The 26,575-nt window shown below is 36.3% G+C and overlaps 1 protein-coding gene across 4 annotated transcripts in view; it reads left to right on the forward strand.

The window, feature by feature from the left end:
* Positions 1–22,963, forward strand: part of pcdh9 (protocadherin 9) — a 202,342-nt gene extending 179,379 nt beyond the window's left edge. For all 4 annotated transcript variants that reach the window (XM_008404416.2, XM_008404417.2, XM_008404419.2 and 1 more), the window contains one exon: positions 22,361–22,963. In XM_008404416.2, coding sequence (XP_008402638.1) covers positions 22,361–22,731 — 371 coding nt within the window. In that variant the 3' untranslated portion in view covers positions 22,732–22,963. The remainder of the gene's footprint in view (positions 1–22,360) is intronic.
* The last annotated feature ends 3,612 nt before the right edge of the window (positions 22,964–26,575 follow it).

The following is a 26,575-nucleotide window of genomic DNA, read 5'->3' on the forward strand; positions in this document are numbered from 1 at the left end:
CATAATTTTTCTACAAAATGAAGTTGGCTAATTTACCAATGCAAAATAAATGTAAGGACAAATATATTTCATTGAGTTTTTTTTTCTATCAGTCTAGAAAGATGCACAAGCTGAAGCTTTGGATCTCCAGTGACCCAATGTGAAAGCACACAGCAAGTTTTTTTTTTGTTGTCTGATTTTTTGTAGTTGAAAACTTATGTAAAACACGGCAGTTGGTTCACCTCTGAAAAGCTCAAAATCTGATTGAGATGCTGCGATAAAGCATTACAAGAAATGTCCAGTGTGGGCCAGATAGCTTCACTGCAAAGTAAAACAGTCATTTCATAGACTTCCTGACATTTGTTGCCACCAAGGGTAGCACAATCAATTAGGAAGAGGGGCAATTACTTTTCTAATTAAAAATATCATCATTGTGTAAAAACTGCGTCTTATTTTTAGTCAAGTTACTCTTTTATGATTTAAAGAGTTTTTTGATCATTTAAAAGGTTTTAAGTTTGACAAGGAACAGAATAAATCCGGAAAGGGGAAAAAAAGTGTTTTTATTGTACTAAAAAGTTGATAATTGGCCAGAGAATGTAAATGTAATGAGAAGGAGAATGAGAATGTAAAGCAGCTCTGCAGGTTTTTGCAACCTTTTTTTTTCCTGTTTTTTTCCCAATCCAACAGGCTTTATCAATTGTAAAATATTTAGAAAGTTATACAAAATTCACACATCACATCCTTCCCTCTGTGGTTTTAGTAGATTTCTAATCAGTTCAACTCTTCTCTTCAAACCACAGAGCAAGTTCATTCTTATAAAATGTATCATTGTGAAAATGTCATTTATTTCATATTAACTGTTTAACAATTGTACCAGTGTTGTTTGTAAATAATCCCACTGTTATTAATATTGAGATCACTGATCAAAGATCTCTTGTAGGAAAAGAAAGTTGGCATTGTATCAGCACACCTCCCTGCAACCTCATTAATTTATCTTGGCATAAGACCAAATACATGTCCCGATATTAACGTGAAAAGTTCGTCTACACCTTTTGTTGTTACCTCATTGACGAATTCTGTAAATTTACAAAAACATATTTATATGAGATATGGTTGATACCTACGACTCATATTTGTACCTTTGCTCAACAGAAATATAGAAATACAGTAGTAACCATCTGTGATCAAAAACTGGATTATTATGCAATTCTGGAAAACAAAATCCTTAAGCCTCCTCTGTGTACAAGTAAATAATTGTGCTTTTTAAATAAACATTAGTGGCACATGCTATGGTAAAATCATTAGTTTTAATCATTCTTAAAAACTTTTAAAAAATTCTAAGACATTGTATTAATATGCACTGATTTCACAATTCTTATTTTTCAGTGATGCATGGGTCAAATACACAAACGCATTAGTGAACAACACTAATGTGTTACTGAACCACAGCAAATCGCTCAATGTTTACTCAGAAAAACTTCCAAAGTCACTCATGTGCTGCCACACACCCACACACCCATACGAAACAAGGGTTTGCTTGGATAGTACTTAATTACCGCTGAGGGCTGTACAAACAAGCAGAGCTTACAGGTCTTTGCAGCGCCTCTATTCCAAATACATGTAAAACAACACGATGGGAAAAGGGAAATATAAATGTGTAAACTGATAGTAACAGAAATGTAAGTTTTTGGGAGACTTGCTAGAGTCAGGCTCAGGGCACCAAGGCCACTGTGGTCATTATTTTCTTTATCGCAAGAATGAGTATACAAAGGTGTCCACATCTGTTATTTTTATTAGATATTGATAAATGTTAATAGGTGGCAAAATAGTAAAATCATAATGTAGGCCTTGAGCATCTACCACAGAGTTATAAATCCCTTAAGTGGTTCACATGTAGGTCTTATAGGTCAAAGTCCATAAAGATGAAGGATTAGGAAAAAATAAATAAAAATCTGTTACACAACTCTTACACCTGCATAGCCATTCATTGCTTTGTGGATTTTATTAGTGCAAACAATCTGAGAAAATGAGAAAAAAAATGTTCTGGAGTCATGAAGCTGTGAAAAAAATAACCAAGTCCTGTTCCAACACTAGAACATCTTTTCTTAATACGTAATACTGAAAGTGACCCAGAGGGTGCACAATTTCAAGAGCAAGATAGATATTGATAGTCAATGATATATATTGACTATGGATAATGTAAGAGACAAACATTAACTTTGAGCCATTTTTTAAAGCAGTTGCTGTGGATATTTGAAATTCAGATTTTGTCGTTTTTCATTAATGGTGAGGAAGGAATATAAAAAGGTTTGACAAGACATTTTCTGATTGACACCCCTCATTCTAGCTTTGTAATACTGTTGAGCTTAACACTAAGTTCACAAAGTTTGTGAAATGTGGCCGTGAATACAGGAGAAATGGCATTGTTTTCTGATGATGTGGATTTCATGATCTTCATGTGTCGTGAGAAGGATTTTGCTTGTAAATGATACCCAAATAAAATTTACCAAAGAGCCCTCCATTAAGGTCCATAGAAAATAGTTAACATTTTTCACATACAATTTGAAATTATTTAACATGAGTGAATTCATCACCAAGTTATTGTTACAAGCGTCAAAGTACATAAACGCTGTATTACATATCCAGAACACAACTATAACAAACCAGTTGCACTTTGCTCTACTATATATCAAGCAGCACTCAAACGTGCCACAAAGCTGAATGAGCTGCTTGCACTCATGACCATTGCTGTTTTTGATGGTGGCAGACATGATGCGGGTACTGATTTGCATTTTAATTTTGAAGCTAATTTAGAAGTAATGTAGCGACAATGTAAAATGCAAATAACGCATAATGAATAAAAGTGCATCAGCCACTACCCCTTTCACATCCCTGCTATCATTTACCTCTGTGAAGCATGAATGCAATTTTTGTTCAATGATACAGGGAGTCATTTCCATGTCCCTTAAAGCAGCTGGTTTTAATTTGACTTGAGGGTCAAAGACCTGTACATGAAAACATGAAAGCAAATCATTATTTTTGTTTCTTTATATGTAAATATATGTAATGTGTAATGAATTTAAATTGCAATTAAATCAGTTATACTTAGGTATATGATTACATATTGAAGTAAACAGATTTTCAAAGTCTACAGGAAAGAGTAAAGTAACAACGCCAGCCGCAGCAGATGGGCTCACAGAAGAGACAATGAGTAAACCTACCCTATCAGGGGAGCCATATGTGAATTGGATAGCATCCCAACCTTTGGAGCGTGGATGTGACAGATGTTTGCCTTACAAATGCAAGACTAAAACAGGAGCAACAACCTTAACAGGAAAGGAAATACAGCAATGTTGGAAAATCCTTTTGTATGTTTTATATAGAGCCCATCCAAGGAACATATATGGCACTGTACAATTTTTTTGACATTATACTAGTCAAAAAGGAGGGAGATAAATCTTGAACCTGAGGTCACTAAAACACTCGAGGGTTTCAAGCCTCATACTGTAAGGGGTTTCCCTACTTTATTTTATTTTATTCTTTTTTTTTTTTTTTGCACAGGGGAGTTTCAGTTCCTTAAATAATTCACTAATTCATGCACTACTATTGCTTAATTATTGTTCTCTAATAGTTGCTTGCCCTGGATTTCATTGAGAGGTATTAGAATAAAAATCAATTAAAATGATCACCACACTTTTATTAATTTTTTAAAAATAAAAATAAAATAATTGAATAATAATATTCCGTCCACTTCGCAATTATCTATCAGGTAGAATCCCAATTCAACGCAGACATGTTTAGTCAAAATAAGACAAATCAGGTAAAAAGTTTTAAGTGGCATGAACACATTGTCAGGACTCTTTTTCCTATTTAAATTTTTTTTTTAAAACATTTCACCTAAAGCTATCCCATCAAGGCAGTTTGTTGATTCAGGCTAAGAGCAGGCACAGCACATGAACTGAAATTGAGTTAAGGACTGGCTCTCACTAATGTTGACAACTGCCAGTTTCTGCCTGGAGTGTCACATGATCGGTTATGATGGGCCCTGATATGACTCACTCGGAGCTAAGGCTCTTAAAAATGGGCCACTGTGACCTTTCCCTTGGGTACAAGAGCTATCTGGTGGAGAACAGCTGATGAAGCTATTTGAGAAGCACTTTTGCTGTTTGCACAACGTCTTCAACTTTCATAACCTTTTCTGCCAAAAGCCCTGTTATTCACAGTCTCCATGATCAGGGCTGATAGCCTTTGGCAGAGATTTCAGGTCTAAATATCATCTACTGTCAGCGTTTTCACTTGACCCCTAATGCTAAATTCAGGAAGTGTTTTCTTTTCACATATACAATTGTACAAATTAGTTTAGTAATTCAAACAAAAGAGATCCGGATTACCTTTAAAATATTCAAAGGGTATGGACATGCCCTGAAATCAGTCTAAATCGCTTTGCACACTATAATTTGAGTCGTTTTTGTCCTTTTGTATTATGGCCAGTAATGCATGTGTGTGCATGTGTTTGTGTGTGATAGAGAGATGCGTAAGAGAAAGAGTGAGAGCTTTAACTGGTATGCTAATTAATCTTTTACCTGTGTCATTTCTTCATCCCCCAAAATGGAAATGTTGTTGATATTTCACACTGTAGATGTAGATATATGTAAGATTACCCTTTGGGGACTTCTACTCTGCTTTGAACGGGACCTGGAATAATCATATACTATGAATTTTTATTCGTCTTAATCATGAAAAGGCACTGTGGAACCAGCAGAGCCGGAGTTGATTAAAGTGCAGCGGAGATTCATCGAATCTGGCTCAGAGCTCAAAGGAGTGTTTTAAATAGGAGTCCATTTAACAAAATGTTATGTCCTTAATGGGAAGGTAATAAGATGGTCTTTATCTTTTATTGAAAAAAGTGGAGTCATTTCTCAGCATGGTGATATATGCTTTTAAAGAAAAGTACTTTGAGCAGAGGAGTTAGAGAGGAGTGCTACAAATATCCTGGAAAGGAATCACTGGGAACGTACACCTACATTGTGGCTGTTTACAGCACAGGGTAAAATTTTGGGGCCACTCAAGGGAAACAAATAATGAAATGTGTGGTCCAAGAATTACACATATGACAAGCCATCTAAAATTCCAATTCCTCTCATGTACTTGTGGTAATGTGATCAATTTCAGTCTAGTTTCATAGTTATGAAATACCCAAACAGCTGAGATAATGTTTTCCCTACAGGACTAACGCAGAAAATCTTCTAATTAGAAAGTAGTGCGGTAATCACTGCAGAATTATATATTTGCCATCTGGATAAAATTATAAAGAAGTTACATTCACGCAAATATTGTGGACAAATCTAGTTATTATAGATGTGATTATGGACAATGGAAGTCCTTAACACTTGGAGCAGTTCCTGGAAGTCATTGGTGGCAATTTTTTTTCATAATAAACACATCTTTCAGTAAGTGAAGACATTATTTATCTTGACAGGTTACTGCTACTTGCTGTAGGTCATATTTCAAGGCCTTTATATCAATCTAGATAAATTGCACCTCATGATTACCTTAAAGGTATGCACTATGTAACTGAACAACTGGAACTACTTTCTTACAAGCACATAAAACATGTCAAGGTAATCATTGCTAATTTCTTTGAATGTTGGTCTTTTTTTGAAGAAGAAGAAGAAGAAGAAAAAGAAATTGAACACACTGCCATTGAACAATGTCCTGCAAAACTGTCAAAAAGGTAGACTTAAGAAGATATTTTTTTTCCTAGAAAAATTAAAATATTCCCTTTTTTTCATATGAATAAATCAAGGACAGTTTTGTTACAAAAACACAAATAAAGACGTGTGTTGACATGTTAAAAGCGTAGCCGCAATTCAACAATTTTGAGGTGAACTGTTTCTTTGAGTCGAGCAACTCAGGACCATAATAGGAACAGACAAATTAGCAACCAAATGAAGTGAAGCACCTTAAAACACATGACATGACACTTCCCCGCCGTCATTTAAGACCAATAAATTGCACTTTCGATGTGTAATTTCCGTCTCTGGCTTTGACTTCCTTGCTCTATTATGTATCGACAGCCCCAGTGGCTGAGGTGATAATACCGGCAGGTTAATCTAGCAGCCCTTGTTGTGGATGGGCATGAGATGAAGGAGAGGATTTAGAGAGAGCTGTCCTGATGCCCCCTTGTGTGTGCTAATTAACTGGTACAGATTGTTCCTCTCGTCCAACTGCCTCCCAACACACACCAGCCGATGCCAGCCCATCTACCTCTTGCAACAACACAAAGCCTTGTGTTCAAAAACTCTTGACGTTTAGGTGTTAGAAATTCATGCTGCTACGCCGTCTAATGAATTTTCCTGGGACCGAGGAGTCAAGGCTTTAGATAAATACAATTAGAAGTGTCAAAGGCCTTGACACAACCTTATGTTGTTGATGTTATGCTATCCTTAATTACCCTTCTTCAAGCTGGTCAGAACACCCTGCATGTGAATCTTTTTATCTGTATGGAAAGCAATCTTCAGTTGAATCGGTATCCACAGTAAACAGAAGCAAATAAGACTGAACTTATGCTGGACAGATAATAGTTTGTCAGAAAGAGGTTGTGTTTTTATATCTCTTAAGACTTTTTTTCTTCTTTATTTTTCCCTTTTTGGTGCCTTTAGTATTTTAGCCCAAAACCATTTTTTATGGAATTAGCTTCTTGAAGCGGCCTCCTTTAAGGCAGCATTAATCAGTGCATTTTTTACTGACATAGTTTTCACATTTTAATTGAATTAATGTAGCGCTACGTGTGTGTTACAGAATTACCGCATGTCCTGTTTTTCCACTTTGGGATTTGGTTATTGTAAACTTATTTAAAACACAATCACTTCTAAGGAGATTTTTCACTTGAGGAGATGGTCTTCTCTCCTGACTGATTAGAAATTTTATTGCAACAGAGCATCCAGAAAGTCAACGACAGGCAATGGAAACAGCAGCGATATTTGAGAATCAGTCAGATGCAGAATGAAGAGTTTGATAGGGATTTGTCGGCAAGTTTTTTTTTTTTTTTTTTTTTTTTAACCATTATAATAATTGACAGGTTCCAGCACTAGAAATAAAAAAGCACAAACAAGTGTTTTTGTATTTACAGATATTTGCCAGTGGTTTGCTTTTAAAGGAGAACATCTCTTCAAAGACATTTCTCACTGTCTTCCTTGTCTCAAAGCTTCCCTCCCCCTTCCTTTCCATGTGTATCTGTGAAAGATGAAGTCTTTAAGACCTACACTAATCCTGTCATTATGCTGTCGCCTTCACTGGCATATGTTATCTTCTCACTTTCTTGGTTATCCTGTGGACTAAAGCAATTATTGCGCTGCAATTGAAACATCAAGTAATTACTTCATTTTCTGCGTTAAGCATCCTTGGTTTGATGCCACACTTCAAGTGTGAGATGAGTGTGTTTATGGGTCAGCTCTGGAGAAGGGTAAGAATAGCAGTCAGGATTTTATGCATCTCTTGGCACATGAGACACCCACCCAAGGCCATGAAGTATATAACATGCAGAGTAATGTCATTTAGACCTTGGCAAGCTTCTTCTGTCCCACTCAGGGGACTATCTCGCCTCCACAGCCCTTTCTCTCTCACCCTCAATGCCTCCCCTGCCTTGTCTTTTCATCTTCTCCACCGCCTCACGCCACATTGTTGTTTTGCGATTCTTCACTCCGTTCCTGTTCTTTTCTACTCCTTTCATCACTATTCTTATTCTCCCTCTTTTCGTTACGATGGTTTCCCCCTCTCCCAATACGTCTTTCACTCGCTGGTGCATGCTGTCATCTGCGACCAGACCAGTGTGGCACAGAGCACCGCAAAACGCTGCGGTGCCATGATCCAGAAACCCCACATTAACACTGGGATTTCACCCAGAGATTATTTAAGTGTGGCGTGCCTGCCAGGCAGGGTTCCTTGCAGTAATCTCTGTAGCCCAGTGAATGCAGTCAGACTGGGAAAGAGGGGATTTAGATGAGTTTGAGGCCTGATTGGGTTCCAGAATGGGTGCAGTGTGAGGCTTTGGGTATTTTCAATATTTCAGTTTAATATAGCATCGGATTTACAAGGTGGGGGAGACAGCTAAGTGTGTCACACAGAAACTGAGGTTAAATCCCTGACAGAAGGATCCACTTCTTCTCCGCTCGCCATGTATCCTTCTGAGGTTTGCAAAGTAATTTAATTTGAGGTAATTGTAGTGAGGAACCATAATTAAAAGGATTAAAATGCATGCCATTTACAGATGGGCTAAAAGAAATGAAATGATGAGGCCGCTGGCACCATTTCTGCCCCATACAGTCTTTTCTTTCATTTCCACTCCTTTGTCAGTGAATTCAGATTTGCATTATTCAATGTGTCACAGGATCCAAATGTTGGATAAAAATAACCGCAGACGTTCATAGCAATGACACCACTTGTCTGCTAGCTAAGCGCTACAATCTTGTGTACATTTCGTTTATTTTATTTTTAATGTGCTTGTCACTGACTCATGGTGTTTCAATTGTATCTCAGGAAATGTAAGCCCCTTTATCTGTGGGTGATGACTGTGTGTCCTCGAATCAACGTGGTCACCCTCTCACAGCGGCGGAGGTCTCTGACCCCATCAGGGAGTCAGAGTGCCTGCTGATTTTTTGACATTGAGAGGGGAACAGACAAAGCAACTCATCAAATGTCCAGTGACTGGGTCCACTGGAGGGATTGGTCTTGACAGAGTGCCACTTAAAATTTACTAGCTATTTCAGCAGCTGAAGGCTTCCTTGTTGTTAGCAAAGCGATGCCAGCAAACCTGTTTTGAACAGTTTTAATGCGATACTGTAAGCAGTCTGTTTTCTCTGTTAATCAGGGAGAGACGCCTATAGAAGCTGAATTCAAAGAACACCGCAGGCCAGTATGGGGCATGTAAAATGAAAGCTACACTAAACTGATCACAGTAGCTTGTCATTCTTACATCTTAGACAGAAATATGAAATCGTCCAATTTATACAACTTTTATACAGGATCTAATTAGTCATAATTATAACCCCAGCTGCGCTGTGAAACGGTAGCTTCAATTAAACATGTTTGATTCAAGGCCTTTGGTTTAATTTTTGCATATAAATAGAAAATGCTGCTCAGCAAACAAGCTGAATCTTAATATATTTCCATCTTCATGTAGTTTGCATTCTTAATACCAGCCATTATTTGCAATTGAAGGTAAAATTGTAGCTATATAGAGAGATTAATTCTAAATATAACCATGGTGAAAAATGTCTTCCTTTAAAATTTAAATCTAAAGACCACTATCTAATTTCATCAAAATATGTTGGTCACTCTTTGTCTGGATAGCTTATTGTATTTATTTGTTCTGTAACTGCAGTTTTCTGTGGCATATGGTGAGCCTGGCACCTCTACTCCAACAGACCTGAGTGGTGTGCAGCCTTGTTTTCATGCCCATGCATCATATTTTGTAATGCATACTCGGATAAGAGTCTGAAAATGTAGTGGCAGAAGACAGAACCCCGATGACAGCCAAAAATCATAAAACAAACATATTGATTGATTTTGTATTTTCCCAACTGATGTATATTAAACGTTTCAGCTCATTCATATGTAGAAAGTGAAGAAAATTGATCTGCGATTGATTTATGTGATTTTTTTTTTAAACTGAAAAAAAAAAGTTTTTTGAAAGCATAACATTCCGTTAAGAGATTTGCTCAGATATGTTTTTCATAAAAAAAACTCTGTTAAGCAGGCAAACATGCTACAATTCACCTAACAGAGGTAAATAATCCTTTGTCTTATCCTTGAAACAAATAGTAAAGTAGAAGGTACAGTGCCCTGCTCTTAACTAGCTGGCTAGCAGCTATTTTATCAAGTAGGCCTGTGCAGTTCAGTCCAATTATAAGAAATAGCAAAGGATAACAATTAGTCACTGCTCATTCCTGTTAGATTTATAAAGGACAGACCTAGGGAGCATGCTGTAAATACATTGGACCTCTACTTATTCCCAGTTCTGCATTCACAGATTCACCTATTTGCTGATGTTTTTGTGGACCGTAACTCCAAATTATTTATGGAAAATTCAAATATTTGTGGATTTTTTCATAGAGCCTATCTAAAATATGTGGAAGACGATGCGGGTTGTGAAGCTAATACATGTTACTGAAATAGGTTCATGGTGGTGAGATAAGGCCTTTAATTCTACTTATCTTGAGTGACCCTCTTGATTAGAACAGGTGGTCTTGACAGAAATGACTCAACCTTTCACACAGGAACTGATTTACATTTTTCAAACTAAAGTCCAAGTTTAGACTGAGCTGTACTTTTTAGCACAGTTAAACGTCAAATCTGAACAGGGAAAAACAAAATATGTACTTTGAAACACCACTGCTTATTACGTAGTGAGTTTTACATAATGTGAAGCATTTTTTTTTTATTTCCTTTTACTTACTGTAGTATGCATGTAATATGTTGGAGTATGTAAATCAGTGTAAATAAGTCTGTAAATTCAGTCCTATGCATGATTTTTATTTAATTTATTTTTTTCATCTTTCTGCAATAGTTTGTCTTATTTAGTTAAGTTTTTGCTAAATGTTTTCCACAGTTCCTGTTGATGTCGTAAAATGTTCCCAGAGAAATGTGACTACTGAGGATGATTGCAATATAGGCCACACTTTAAATGTCCTTGACAAGTGCACAGTTTGCAAAGGAGCAAATTTAATTTCCATGGTTTGAAATTTCAAAGGTATCACCTGATGTAATTGCTTGACTGGGGAATCCATAAATCATTGTTCAGTAAGGTCATCATGTAATTTCTACCCTAATGCTGGCATTTATTTTCATAGCATCCTCTCTTTCTTCTGATTTAATCTAGCTAGGTCATTTGAGAGATTAATTGCCGCCATCTTCAAAAACAACAAATTACTTTCACACATGTTGCGAAATTAATATGCCATAACCGCATATAAAAAAAAAACAAAAAAAAAAAACACACGGCCTGCCAAAGCAATGCTGTAACACCGTGCAAGTAGACATCTGTGGTGTTTTTCTGTACTGAAAGGCACATGGGGGGAAAATAATAAAGGTGTGTAAAATATGAAAAAGAAAATCTGAAAAAGTCTTCACATTAGACACAATTCGCGTGACAGGTGGACGGAGCCTGGTGCTGCAAGGTTGGAGACCTTGTCCTGTTAGGCGACGGGGCCTGGATAATACCCGTGTTAAACGGACGGCGGAGACAGACGCTTAAATTCTGTAACAAAAGTATGTTTTTATCTTTTTTAAATCTTTTTTTCAAAATCTCTTTCTCTTTCTTACTGTTTATTCAATGTCACATGCTGTTTTTATTTTTTCTTTAATTATGTAAAGCACCTTGAAATGCCTTGCTGCTGAAATGTGCTATACAAATAAAATGTGATTGATTGATTGATTGATTGATTGATTGATTGATTGATTGATTGATTGATTGATTGATTGATTGATTGATTGATTGATTGATTGATTGATTGANATTGATTGATTGATTGATTGATTGATTGATTGATTGATTGATTGATTGATTGATTGATTGATTGATTGATTGATTGATTGATTGATTGATTGATTAGATGTCTAAAATGTACAAAATATTTTTGGTCTATGAAAATTAAAAAATATGAGTAAAAACTGTACATTTTTATTTACATACATAGCTTAACATTTGAATTTCGTATTTGTGAAAGCTGGTTTAGTTGTTGAGCAGCTCTTTTCCTCTTTTTACCTTCTCACAGATGGAAATTAGTCCAGTTTTTTTTTTTTTTCATGCTTTTATGTATTTTCTACCCCACTGGATTGAGACCAGTTTATGTTTTCATTTATTGATTGACTTAACGTCCTTCACTAGCACAGTCATACCCCAGTTTCAATTAAGTTTTTTTCAGTTTTGACGTGATTTGCAAGGCAGGTTTTAAACACAGTATTTTTTTTGTTCCTTCAATAAATCAATCAAGTTTATTTGGATAGCACGTTTCAGCAACAAGGCGTTTCAGATTGCTTTTACATTGTGGTTGTTTTTCTACAAAAAGGATGTTTAAATACCTTGTACATATAAATATTTGACTTTATTGTTGCATTACACCTTTCCATGAAAGGCATTAAACAGCATGGCAATTCACTATTTTATTTAATAAAAGCCTCTCCTCCCCCAAAAATGTATTTTAAAAATTTTTGTAAGAATTTTATATTTTGATAGCATCAACTAAAAATATTTCCTTCACATGTTATAGATGTGGTGGTCATACAGTATGTTGGGGCATATAGAAGCTCCAGTTTGCTTCACAGATGGAGACTGGAAGATGCTTCTGGGTTGCACAGCCCTCCTGCAAAGATGTGATGGACACTTAATTACTTGGCTGACAGAAGTTATTTGCCACCTGCACCCAACAGGGGTCTCTGCCAGACCCTGACCTCAACTTCCTCGCAGTATACCAGCTAGCTCACAAAGCAGAGTTATGCATATTCTGCTTTTTGAATATGCATAATTCACAAAAATGTGCGGATATGTAAGATACGCACATTTTCTGTTTCTGTTAACAGGTTTTTCTGTCGTTTTTTTTTTTTTTTCCATTTCACCTCTTATTCAAAACCAAGATTTGCACTGAATGCATAATACATTTAGATGTAATGTATAGGCAGTATACATTACCTCACATTAAATGTAAACACATAGTAAGGTTAGGTTATATTTCATCTTTCCCATATCTGTCTTCTGTATTTGATCTACAGAGAATCATTTTCAACTTGTTCTACTTCATGATGAACTCTGATGCTTTTATAAGTGATCCAGTACCTTTAAATATATATCTACCACTTGTTAACATGGCAACACCAATGTAATAGAGGCAAATTCCTCTCACAATTGGAGAGGAGGTGCTAACTTTTATGTCATTGCCAATTTGATTCCTGAGCAGTGCGTTAATTTTGACACGTTTCCATGTTTAACAGAAAATATCACTGTGAACTGCACAACACATGCTAAGCTGCGAGAGACCAAAAACAAGTACCAGTAAACTTGATGAAACAAGCGCCGCAGCCCTGCAGTGCTACTCCTTAATATGCATGTATTATAATTCATGTACATTTAGTAAAATAATTTCAAGAAGTCTAAATACCAAAATATATTCCATTGATGTGCTTTTTGCCAAATTGAAAAATGTCTGACTTTAAAGTAATTTTTCAAGCACTCCTTCCCTCAATTTATTTTGGCACACTTTTATTAGGCAGCATGACACTGTCCTTTCCCTAAGGTAATTATGAATAAATGTATGTAGGCAGAGCCCGGTCTGAAATTACAATTATTAACAGAGAGGAGATACACTTCAGCACTGCAATTACAGAGTTCGCAGGGGAATAACAAGGGTCTGTTTTATTATCTGATCTGATTCCTTGGGGCTCAAGGTAATCATCAACACAGAAAGTTACATCTTTCTGTCACCACCTCACGGTACAATGTATCTGTGCCTCTATATCATCCATTGTCTACTGCTTTCTCCGCTCACTTTTTTTTATTTCTTTTTTTATTACTCTTTCCATGTTCTTCTGCCAATAAGCCGTTACCGTACCTCCAGTGCTTCCTTCATCTCAATGTGTATATGTTCACAGTCAATAAATTAAAACATGCATTCCGATAAGGCTCCTTTATCAGATTAAAAGTATGTTTCAAAAATGACAACCTTTGCGTTATATTAATCCCACATTTCTGCATTAAAACATGTTGGTTTTTTTATTGTTATATTTTAAGAAATTAAATTTACAATTTTTGGTCTACGTTCTTCAGTTCATGATGCCGTACTGATTAGCAGTAATAGCATGTTAATGCATTGTTATATAGTCACTGACAGCGTCATTCGTCATTATTAATCAAGTACTTGTAAGCTTAGATGAGCAATTTAATGTAAAGACAGAACAAACCCGTTGTTGAAGTCTCAGTGGTACCTTGCATTTGTAGGCTGCCCTCAATTTTCAGCTTGCATGCATGTGTGTCCAGAATTGGTCTACGTAGACCTAATTATACTTAAGAGCATAAATACTTTATGAAATGTGGCAAACACCAAGGTAGCACATTGTAACTAAACATTCCTTGAAAACTTTGTACTTATATATGCATTTATTTGCAGAAACGGTTAGAATAAAGAGGACAAAGAGCAGCGATTATCTTCCTGTAAAGATTTCCAGAAATCTGCATAAATAAGTGCGTCATTTTAATACTTTTTTGAAGTGTTTTATTATTTTTAAATAAATACAATCACACAAAGGCAGTTATTTATTTGTAGTTTCAGTGCAAACGATGACAATCTGATTGGCATTACTATGTTTTTGTTTTTTTAATCAGCACATCCAATATATCTGAACTGATGTATCTTAAAGCCCATATCAAAACATAAAAGAAAAAAAAAATCTACTTCACGAAAATTATTTAATTGCATTTAATTCATTATTGTGGTTATTTTTAAATGACTCTCAGCAGTCTGCAACATGATTCTGCCCGACATAATGAAATTGCAACTCATGCATGGCAATTTAATAGCAAGTCATAAGTGACAATTTCTTGACATCTTATCTCTCCCAGAGAGGAAAATCAATACTTGTATAATACAGACCGCCACATAACAAATAAAATAACAAGGACTTAGTGTAATATGATGCACTAGCAAGCAATTGAACTGAAATATTGAACAACACTGATGCTTTTCTTATATTTTTCCATTAAAATGGTAAAATTGTTTTTTTTAGATTCAAGGAAATAAATATAGTCATGCTGCAATATTACTGTTTCTTGAAATCAACACAATCACAGTCTGTACATGTTACTTTAGATACGTCAATAACACCAAATGAAAGGGCTATACTGAAGTTTGTTCAGCAGTCAAATCGACTGATACTGAAATCAAATAAGGTGTTACTGCTTTTACTTATTATTTAGATGTTTGTCTCATGCAATATTAACACATTTTCTTACAAAAGTGAATTTATAGAGACAATTTATAGGTTTTGATTTTTCCCATTTTTGGTGTAAAGACAGTTGTCATATTTGCCATATTGTCTTCATGACCATAATAACTATAAAAAAGTGGAAAAGTCAATAAAATATGTTAAAATCAAATTATAAAAGAGAAGACAGTAAAATCATTTGTCATGGTGTTTTTGATTTGTTTACTTCAAAAATATTATATTAATTCATATGCTATGATTTAATATTTACATAACCATTTGTTTGAAAAGGAGGTAGAAGAATAAGCTTATTTGGTCTTGCCCCTTCCATTCCATTGTATCTTGCTTTACAGATCATTCTTTATTTACAGAAAAATGATGAAAGAAGAACAACACTGTTTCTTTCACAAGAAGAGACATAAATTACTTGAAATACAGTAAACCATTAAAGAAAACGCATATCCACATGGTCTATGGGAAGAAACAGTTGCCAAAAGTTGTCAGCTACCATCTTAAATTGATTAAACATTATTTTAAACAACTCTAATATATTTATTTGCCTGTGATAGATGGTATGTGGTGTCTAAAATTTGTTGTATTTAACAGATGACTCAGCATTGTGGAAATAAGGTAAACAGTAACGATGCCGTTCATTAAAAACAATTCAATTTAATTTCAATCCAACAATGACGAAAATAGTTGCGTGCGTTGTCCACAGTATCAAACTGAATGTAGTAGTTATGAAAACAGTGATGTATTATGATGTGCCTTTTCGAGTCGGTTGTTTTGCATTCTATAGTGTCATCTTTACATGTGTTGTTCAACCGAGCTTTCACCTGGAGGAAAGCAACAGCACAATAAATGCATGTGGATTATTTACTGTTCCCAAAACCACAGTTAGATCTAAAAATGTACATTGCAACTTGGCTGCGGTGAACATTGTGATATCTGCCAGCTCATGTCACACGGAGACATCCTGCAGGAGAATAATACAGCAAAAAAACTAAAAACATGTTTTGAAGTGTAGCGACTAGTCCATGGTGACTTGTTTAGCTTCTGCTGCAGTGCAGTACAAACATTTTTCCACTCCTCCATCTTATTTGGTGTAGGCTGTGGTTGTTTGGAAAGCATTGCACAGATAACGATTGTTGGCAAAAGTCTCTGTGCTGAGGCAAAAAGGGAAGATGTTTGAATGTCACCGTAGATGCAGTGGGAGATGTTTCTGTGAGCTTATTTTTTTGTCCCAAACCTCTTTGCTTGTATCTCCTGGTGAGAAGGAAATATTTCACAGTTTTTTTTTTTTAATCAAAGCTACCCTTTTCATTTTAGTATTTTATTTTCCTAAAACTGATAAGAAGTGCTTCACGTGCACCAAAGGAGCAGAACTGCATGTAGTCTGCTCATCATAGTGCTTGTTTTCTTTATTATTAGCAAAGTGGAACTTCACAATGTTTTTTTGTTTTTGCTTACTTTACTCAGTTATCGTACCCTGTGATGTGCCCACCTCTCACTCACCAGCTGTTGGAGATTGCCTTGAAATGTAGAAAATAAGTGGGCAGATTAAGTTAAAAGACCTGGAATAAATTAGACCTCATCTCTTGTGTTCTCCAGCTATCAAATTCTACCAATTTGTGCTTCTTTAAACCACCTAATCACTTTTTTTTAGCGCACTGTATTTTGTACAAGTGTAATATGTCGCTGTGCACTGGTGCATTCAGTGACCCTTGTTAGTAGCACCATATTTTGACAATGTTGCTGCAGAACTGCATTTGAATATTAAAAGTAATTTTGGGCATTTAGATATCCCTTCAGATCTGATCTGCTGTGCTGAGCCTAGACAAAAACAAAACGTCTTTGAAAATATATATTTACATCTATTTGTTCCAAGTGAGTTATTGCAAAATAATATAGAGGAGCAGGTTGACATGCTGGAGGTACTTTAACAAGAAATTGTAATTGTTTATACCATTAAGGTAGCAGTTCTTTTGCAGTGCTGGACTGAAGAATGCCTTCATCCTCCAAAGTACCATTACTGTGAGAGGGCATGAAAGGTAAAGTTAATTTTACAAATCCTTGTGATGTTGTTGTGCAGACCATAAATCTGGTGACAGTGAGAGGAATAACATACAGCAGAGGTGACACACACCCTACCCGTTTTGCTACCGTGGTTTACTAGCGACTTTGGTGATAATAAGTGTAGGACCTTGAATGGAGAAGTTTCATATGTCACTGGAAGTTATTCTGCCTTGAGTAAATAGTGCTCCAACACAGACTTTCTTTGAATTTGACACTTTGGCATACACAATTTTATCACCACCTGTCATGCATTTTTGACAGCATTAAAAAGAAGAGCATAAACACTGCAACTCTGAGACGCTGCATAATCACACATAAAATGTAATAAGTGCCAAGCAAATCTATTAGCAGTGACCCAAATAGTATTACTTTATCTTGTGCTCAAGTATGCAGATGCTTTGTCTGCACTGATGAAGATTTTAGTATCTCTACATGCTAAATTTAGAAGCACATGACATGTTTGGTTTGGACCGGTAGCACAGAAAGCATGACGAAATCATTATTAGTTGTCATACCAGAATAACGTTTGCTGTATTGTTGGAAGGCTGAATAGTGCAGATGTTGGCGCTGTTACCCTGCAGCAAGAAGGGTTTGAATCCTGGTCTAGGCTTTTTCTGCAAGGAGTTTGCATATTCGCCCCGTGGATGCGTGGGATTTTTCCAGGTACTGCGGCTTTCTCCCAGAATCCAAAAACGTATCCGTGATTGCTCTTAGGTATGCGTGCATGTGTGTGGATGTGCATGTTTATTTTTCCTCTGTGTGTCAATGTGACGGACTGGTGCCCTGTTCAGGGTGTACCCTGCCTCTCTCCCCAATGACTGCTGGAGATAGGCACCAACCTCTCATGTGACCTTGAAAGAATAAGGAGACGAGACACGGGATGGATGCATTATCTCATATTTTTAATCAAAGATCACCTTGATTGTTAATAAATTAGATGAACCGCCACACTGCATTCAAACTGCACTCAGTTATTCAGCCAATAGGCTGTGGCTCTGCACAATAATTTAAAATGTCTCTCATGTCAAATATACAATATTAATGATAAAACATTTAAATAGGGTTTACAGAAAAAAAAAAGAAATTGTGCTACTTTGTAATTTATCATGTGCTTTGAAGACATGCACTCCTATTTATCTCATTTACTTATCATGTTGTAATAATAAAGACTGGGAAATGCAAGTCACAGTTTTTCAGAAACATTGCCAATAAACACGTAAGTAATAATACTAGGTATTTTGCCATAGACTGTTAATGCTGAAAATGTGTGTTTCCAAGAGGGTACATTTGTTTGAACATTTAAATTACAAATTGATCCACGAATAGTACTTAGTGAGGTCTAATCCAGTACCATTTATCAGTGATCATGGGAATTATGTGAATGACTCCTTTCTCAACATGCTTAATATTTTCTGTTTTTCTTATCTATACCTCATCTGCTGTTGTTCTTTTAAAATTTGCCTGATCCTTATATTTTCCTAAACCACCCTTCACTCTGAAACTCAAGCTTTGTCTTCATTTTCTATTTTGACTCCCTCCTGCCCTTCATGTCCTCTCATGAGAAGCTGCTGCCTGGCCTCAAAGGGAGCACTAGAAAGGATCCATCAGCCAGACTGCTATTCTCAGGAGAATGCATCCAGCATGTTGCTCTGTTCTGCTCCGCTCACTATTATATCTATCTAACACCAGATCGCCTTTACTGTAGATCACAGGCTGCTTTTTTCTTTCTTTCTTTCTTTTCCTTTTTTTTTTCTTCTTGCAAAGCTGTATAGAGTTGTAATTCTATGCCTTGTTGGACACTGCTCACACATTTTCTCCAAGCTGTTTGTGAAATCTGTGCTGCTGGTGTGAACCAGATCTATTTGCAGGGCACAGTTATAATAGGGTGTATCATTATATGCCATGGTGTGCATAGTAATGGATTGGCCTCATATGTGTTTAGGTTGTATTGAGAAGAATCAAAGGGTCACTAGGAATACCTACTGCAGATTTAAGGCATGAGATGTTAATCTGCCAGACGTATCTGGAGGGGTTTTGAGCACCAGCTGGAGACATTGGTACGCTACTTTTAAACCTCCGTGCTGGACTAAAACAAAGCCGTATTTATCCCCAAATAACAACATCTGGGCATGCTTAACAGCATGGATAAATAAACAAGCCCTATGGACGCTAAATCCCCCCACACTCAATCACTCTCACACACCCCCTCCTCCCATTCCCTCTTGACTTTCTGAAGGCTGTTGTTGGTGTGGGGCTGGCACATCAGTGTTGATAGTGTGCATCCAATTAATTAGCCAAACGTTATCTCATTAGTAATAGCCAGAAGAGTAAAGCAAGTGCACTCCCTTACAGTTGCAAACATCCTCTGGTCAGCATTGAGCTTCCTTTCCTCCTCCTCCTCCTCTGTAACCTCTGTGATCTGTTGACGCTGAGTAGGAGGACAAAAAGGAAGGTTTGTTAATGCCGCTTGGTCAAAGTGTCCATCATTAGGCAGCTATTCCTCATGGCTCACATTTATTCCACAGCTCCTGCAGAATTAAGACTAGACAGCCTCCAGCATATCCTAATAGCACTGCATCACGAGACAGTCTAATGGTTTCTCTGTCTTCAAGGTATCTGTCTTTGTGGACCTCTGCATAATTTGCACAGCGCTGTAAGCAAAAGTCAGCACCATCTGACACACAACTGAATCCCTTGCATTCCTCAACACCTGTGCCTCAATGTTATTTAAAGCACTCAGGGGCTCTGCACCAAACACCAGCCACCGGCTATTTGCTTGTGCGTGTGAAGTGTGTGTGTATGTGTGTGCAAGTGTTTGGGGAAGAACTTGCTTTCTGAGCTATTAGCAACAGGCTATGCACAGACAAACAGCACTAAACAATTTGTTAAACATTTTGTCTAGACGTTGGCAAAAGGAAGTGATATGTTTTTAGCGAAGACCCGCTGTAAGACATTACTTATCGTTTTATTTTGCACATGATAACAAATAGCATTATTTTAATTCAGTGTTGGTATTTGGAGTTCTATTACTGACAGAGATTAAAACAAAGAAATTAAACAGTGCTTTTTTTTTCTACCCAAGAATAAATTTATGCTAAAACACACTGCAAGGACTTTAGGAAATGTGTTATCTATTGTCCTTTTCAGCAAATCAGAGATGCATAAATTCTGTTAGTCTTTGTCATTTGAGAAAAACAGTATTTACATTTTATGAATATTCACTGCAGTGTGACGGTGCTATTAGGCAGTGGAATAAAATCTAAATCATTCAAGGGTAAAGATATGACAGAGTTATAAACTACATCTCAGTCCAACACTGCTAGGAACAGTAGTAAATGGCATAATGCAGGAACACTGTTGTGATGTGCTGAAGGCGGGGTGTCAAAAAGAGCAGGAGCTTCTTAAAGAGACAGAGGCCCAATTTCACGGTGTCAAACTGGGAAGTCGAATTTCTATCTGATGCATCCATTTTTGTAATGGAAAGAGACACAGTTACTTTAAAATTCCAGATCTAAGTGTTTCATTACTAACTGAATTGACCAACAAACCTTGATATTTTCTTTGTGTTAATGTAAATCTAATAAAAACAAACAAAACAAAAGCAAAAAAAAAAACATCAGCTGTTCTAACTAATAGGACCAATTCTGGAAAATGTTGCCTTTCGAGTGTGGAGCAGCTGCATAAATGTGAAGTAGGACCCACGAACACTGAACTTTTTATCATATCTGACCTTCAAGGAAACTACAGATTTTCTTGAAAGGGAGAAGATAATCAGGTGAAATTAAAACCTTTCAAATATATTGCTTTATTAAAGCAGTGTGACACATTACGTCTTGGTTTAAATTACATGGTCCATTTTGCAAGTTTATTATTGTCCTAATAAAACACTTGGGTGACAAAAAAAAAATCTAATTATCATTCAGCAGTCTGTTGTGTTTAGACTTCTATGCACGTCCGATGCTCTGCTTGATGGTACCAAAAGTTGTGCTGTTCATGTATATATTGTGAAACACGTCAGATAGCTTCCTCAAGTGGTCTTTTAATCAATTTTTATCTGTAAATTTTCTAAATGAGAAGGTATGTGCTTGATTGCAAGAGAAATAGGCTGATTCAAATTATTCTCAGCTGCCCACTGGGGCACTGATTGTCTACATGCAAATGGTCATGTTTATCACACCAGGGAAACAGGAAAGCACAAAGTGTCCATAATAATCCCCGAGCTGCTTTGAAGGAGCAAAGTGAAATTCAGACGTCATAGCTTTGACAATTAATACACCAAATACTGATGCTGCATGCAGATATATGTACTCTGATACTATTCATGTTCCATTCTTTTACAAGAATTGTGAGTTTGAGGAAATGCCATCGGTGAGATCATGATGCCATGATGCTTTCAGTGTAGCTATTTATCTACCAATACAAAAAAGCTAAATGTCACATAAATGGCAGGTCAGTAAGTAGTTTCTGTGCTTTTCACTGCACACTTTGAACATGATCACAGCCACTCCTTTTTTTTTTCTTTTTTGAAATCTCCATTCTTCAACAGCCCCTGAGATCTCTGCTGAACAATGTTTATCCTCGTTTTAAGAATGAATCCTGTCTCCACTTGGAAACAGCGCATCAATACTCCTTGCAAATACATGCAAATACATGCACTTAATTCCATGTGTTAATTCGGAGTGTTCGTCATTTACACACAGAAATTACCGGCATCCTCTTGCTTTTGTCAAGCCGAGCTCTGACATTTAAAGCAGGACACTTCAGTGGAAAATATTTTATTAATCGCAGCTGAAAAGCCAACTGAAAAACAGCTGAGCGCGCAACAGCCACGTTCTATAACAATAACTGGTAATTAGTTCCAAATTTTTTCTTTGCAAGTTTGTTTTAATTCAGTCTCACTGGAACGTTTTCCAGGATGAACTCCCTGTTTACAGTTGCACCACAGTGCCTGTTTGATTTAAGCCCAGACGTTGACTAGGCCCAACTCCAAGCTTTGTTTTTTTTTTTTTTTTTTGGTTTTTTTTTGCTGTTTTTGAAACATCCAGCAGTAAACAAGTTGCTGTGCTTGGGATCTGAATTTGTCTGAATCTGAATTATAGAATTTCATCCAACCAAAGCAACTTCTGACTTTAATGCACCATGTTTGACTGTGTGTTATTGTTCTTATCATTTTAAGACGAAGAGTGAGCTGTGATTTCTTCCAACTTTCATATTTTCTCCATCTTTTTAACTTGTTTAATAAAAAATACTGTCGTATAAGATGATTTATTAGGTACAATAAAATGCACTTCATAGTGTCATTCAAACTGTACTTTGGCCTTTTGTTTTTCAGATGGACCCCTGGGACCACGAGGGCTTGTGGAAGCTACAGAGATGTGCACACAGGAGTGCCTTGTCCTTGGACATTCAGACAACTGCTGGATGCCTCCCACGTTAGGATCGTACCAGCATTCTAAGTCGCCCGTGTCTAGCTTTAGTTCTCAGCGGGAGTGGGGTCAGAAGGATAAACTCCTCAATGGACACACTCTGTCCAGAACCTGGAAAAACGAAAGTGGACGGTCAGAGCATTTTGGCGACAGGAAGCAGTTTGGGAGTGGGGAGGGACACTTCACCAGCAGCAGCATGGCTGATATTCCTTTGGTGAGTCTGAAGTCTTGCCAGTCAGCATCCTGCCCAGACAGTCCAAAGGACCAGCAGCTATAAAACTGACTCTTCTTTGCTGCAAGAAATCTGGACAGAGTAAACTGGTGAGGCGTCTCACCTGGGCTCACGCTGTGTTTCATTGGTTTATTTCTTGTCTGCTTTCTTCAACTTAAGTTAATCCTTCTGCAGTTTAAAGGCCACATGTACTGTGTAGGCCTCAAAATATTTCTGATGCTTAGTTCTCCACAGTAAAATGTTTCTGCAGCTCCACACAGTTTTTTTTTCTTCTTTTTTAATGCTACGATTCTCAATGAAAAACCTTTTCTTTCCACTTCTTTTGGGGACATGTGGAAGAAGGACCTGCATAAAACAGAAAAAGAGGGAGAAAAAATGACTGTCAGACAAATATATACAAATCTTTGTGGTGTGATTGTTATTGAGCTGTTTGGGACTATATTAATCAACACAATCAAAGAAGATTTTTGATTATATTTCAAAAAAGTGTTGGTCCTATAACACTTGTTTGTGGACACTTGTTTATTCTGTCACTGTCTCTGTGTTTGTAAATAATACTTATTAACCACAATCATGTATCTGTAATATTCACAGTGGGTAGGACAGTTCTTGGCTTTCGTCATTATAATGGCTTCTCATCAGAATTGGGGAAATTCAGCCGGGTAGAGATCTCCAGCATAAAGTGGCATATCCAACACGAAAACATTTACGTTTTTTTTTTGTTTTTTTTTTGTTTTTTTCTGGATTCTTATTGAAAGAAAATCTTACCACATAATTTTACTGTTGCCTATATCCCATATAAATTTTATTCAAGTGCTGCAAAATCTCAAAGGCAAATCAGTTTTTTTTCTTGTTAGAAAAACAAAACAAACAAACAAAAAAAAAGCTTTATGAAGGATGTCAGTGCTCAACATGTGCATTATAAAACTGAAAAGCTCTAAAAGCGCTCTGATTTTAAAAGTGTTTAGTACAATTAAATAGCAATATATTTGTAAATGGCTCAATGTTTTATCTAAGGTTGATCTTACTGTATAGATTTTCTTCAATTTGTGATTTAACTGAGGGCAATTTCTCAGTAGTACCTGCAACTTATTGACCTATATATGTAAATATACATATATATATATATACTGTATATATATGTACTATTTCCACAGACTATTATTTTCCATACATAAGAAAACACAGGTAAAGATAACACTTAAATCACCGTGCCTTCATGAAACACTGAATTGTGCTTATTCAAATGACAAGAACATGTTGGCTACCGAAAATATCCGGTCTGATAATCAAATGCCTTACGCATTGAGTGTTTGCCAGATTTAAAGAAACAAAGGGCAAAATAAAGTCACCGAATAAGAAAAAGAAAAAAAGGCATGGACAGACTGTGTGTCAGCCAAGATAACTTGTCATTTCACCATCTGAAAGAGTTGGTTTTCACAGCATGGACGGCAAATACACAAAGAAAAAGCATGCTAAATGATATACCTTATTTAATTAAATTTGTCATTTTTGTCTTTGCTTTTTTTTTTTTTCTTTTCGAGATGGGGTGGTGGGTAGAGTTGAGTTGTGCATAAAGAGTAGTTCCGTTTGTAAAGCACTTTCACATTAATGTCACAGTATAAAGATGTTAAGTGGGATGGAGTGATTTGCTTATCGCAGTATGTTTATTAGTTGTGAGGGTGTTTGACATCACCAATACTGAAACAGTTAATCCTTGTTACTCTACAGGTATACAGCTACTGCAATAAATGTTTTAATTATGTGTATGCTTTTTTTGCGTACAAGACGGCTACATCGAGAAGTCTGTCCTTTTTTTGTGAATAAATCCCCCTCGTGACCGTTTAATTTAAATTCAAAGCACTGCTTAAATATCGCACGGGTTTGCCCCTAATTAGAGTGATTTTCTTTCTCTCCAAAAATGGAAAATCATTCCCATTGTCTGTTTTTACACTACCTAACACGTTTTTTCTTTTGGATGACGCATTTACTTGTGAACAAAGCAGAACCAGATTTGTTAGAGCATCCTCCAAGAGAGCGTGTCCTGATGAACAGTTTCTCTTGCAACTGTTCTGTTTTGCATTTTCTGTCCTTAGAGAAAATAAAAGCTTCTTAAAAATATTACTTTCAGGGTCGCTGTGGCATAAGCAGACAGCTATAACAAATACCAAGGGACGTGATTCAAGGGAAGTTACCTGACAAGGTTACCATAAAAATAAAAACTTTAGCCATCTATAAAGTGTTTTATCATATAGTCTTTGCTGTATATTTAAACTAAAAGAAATTATTGTGTTATTCTAACCAATTCCTCATATTTCCATCAAACATTGCTAATAATAGTAACAATGAGAGGCAAAAAAGATCAAACATATTCATGGCACTATCTTGCAATAAAAAGTTCAATCTCTTCACCTCAATATAAGAATGTTTTTGCCAAAATGGCGTTTATAATCACTTTTATTAAATCGGAATATTATTGAAAGGTTAATTTATTTCAGTAACTCAATTCCCTAGGTGAAACATATTGTACAGCTTGGTCACACACAGTTAATTTTGATGTTTTTCATTTAAAGCGAACTGAAAATCAGTTAGCTTTTATACTTTAAAATATTGTAACACTGTAATTTAAAATTTTCTTTTCCATTCCTCGTTGGGATTTCTTCAGCAATGGCTTTCAGGAGTTAACTCGTATAAACCCAGGTAATAAATGAATACAAACAATTGAATAAATCAGCCACTATTTGCTATTTACAATGAAAATAATGAGTTTTTCAATTCCTGAATTCAAACCTGGGGACATGCAGGACCCTGAACTGGACTGTGTAGACATACTAGATGGATAGATGACAGGATAATGACACAGTTTAAGACTTCAAACACCTCCATAGACCGTTCCCCTACAAATTAGAGTATTTCGCTTAAAGAGCATCACATGGAATCAAATACCATATTATAAGTGGTTTCTCACAAGATAGTTGCTTTTTTTTTTCTTAGTCCTTTAGGTTTCTCTTTCTCACTGTAACCTCATTTCATATTTTTATCAGAAGTTGCCCAGCGGACTAGCTTAAATTCTGACTTGCCATGCTAGCTATCGACTTGTGCAAGAATAGTTTCTGAGAAGCTTCAAAGCTAATTGCCTTGGAAGTGAGAGGGGAAGTAAATTAGTGTCACACCACACAACCAAGAAAAAAAAAAATCCCAATCGCATTTGCTTTTTCTACGGCTTTGTGAATATTTTGCAGACTGGTAAACTGGAGTGGAACAGAGCGAACGTTCAGCAGAAATCAGTCACAGGGACTGCATGCGCATCAGACGGGAGTAAAGAGCTCCCAACAAAACTCAGTGAACAAAAAAATAGCGTATTTTAAAAATAAAGTTTTCAGATAATAATAGCAAAAATGAGTATTAACCAATAGCATATATGAGTTCATCTGTTAAATGTGTAACTTTACCTGGGATCTCAACCAAACCGAGCAATCCTACAGCTTTTGAGCTTTAATGATGTGAGCTGGCAGGGATTTAGATTTGGCTCTGGAATAAGAGGCCTCAGTGAGAGGCCAAGATCTGAAACCAGAAAGAGAGCAGATTTGAAAGAACAGAGTTTTTTAACAGATTGTACTCGCATAATGGCAAGAGTTGAACAGCCCTGAAGCTGTTCAACCAAAGCTGTTTAACTTTACTTAACCCTTCTCTAAAAACGAAACCTACACGATATCACCCTGAAACAAAGTTTTTCAAATGAAGTGAGATAAAAAAAAACAACTTGTACAAAATAAAAATAAGACAAATAATTATTTTTTAAGAGAAATAGTACTCTCTACATGCATTACAGTGTGCACTTTTTAGAATGATTTACAGCTCTGTTAGGACAACCTTTAGAAATATCTGC

The sequence above is a fragment of the Poecilia reticulata genome, linkage group LG3 (assembly GCF_000633615.1).
Source record: "Poecilia reticulata strain Guanapo linkage group LG3, Guppy_female_1.0+MT, whole genome shotgun sequence".
Taxonomy (NCBI): Eukaryota; Metazoa; Chordata; class Actinopteri; order Cyprinodontiformes; family Poeciliidae; genus Poecilia; species Poecilia reticulata.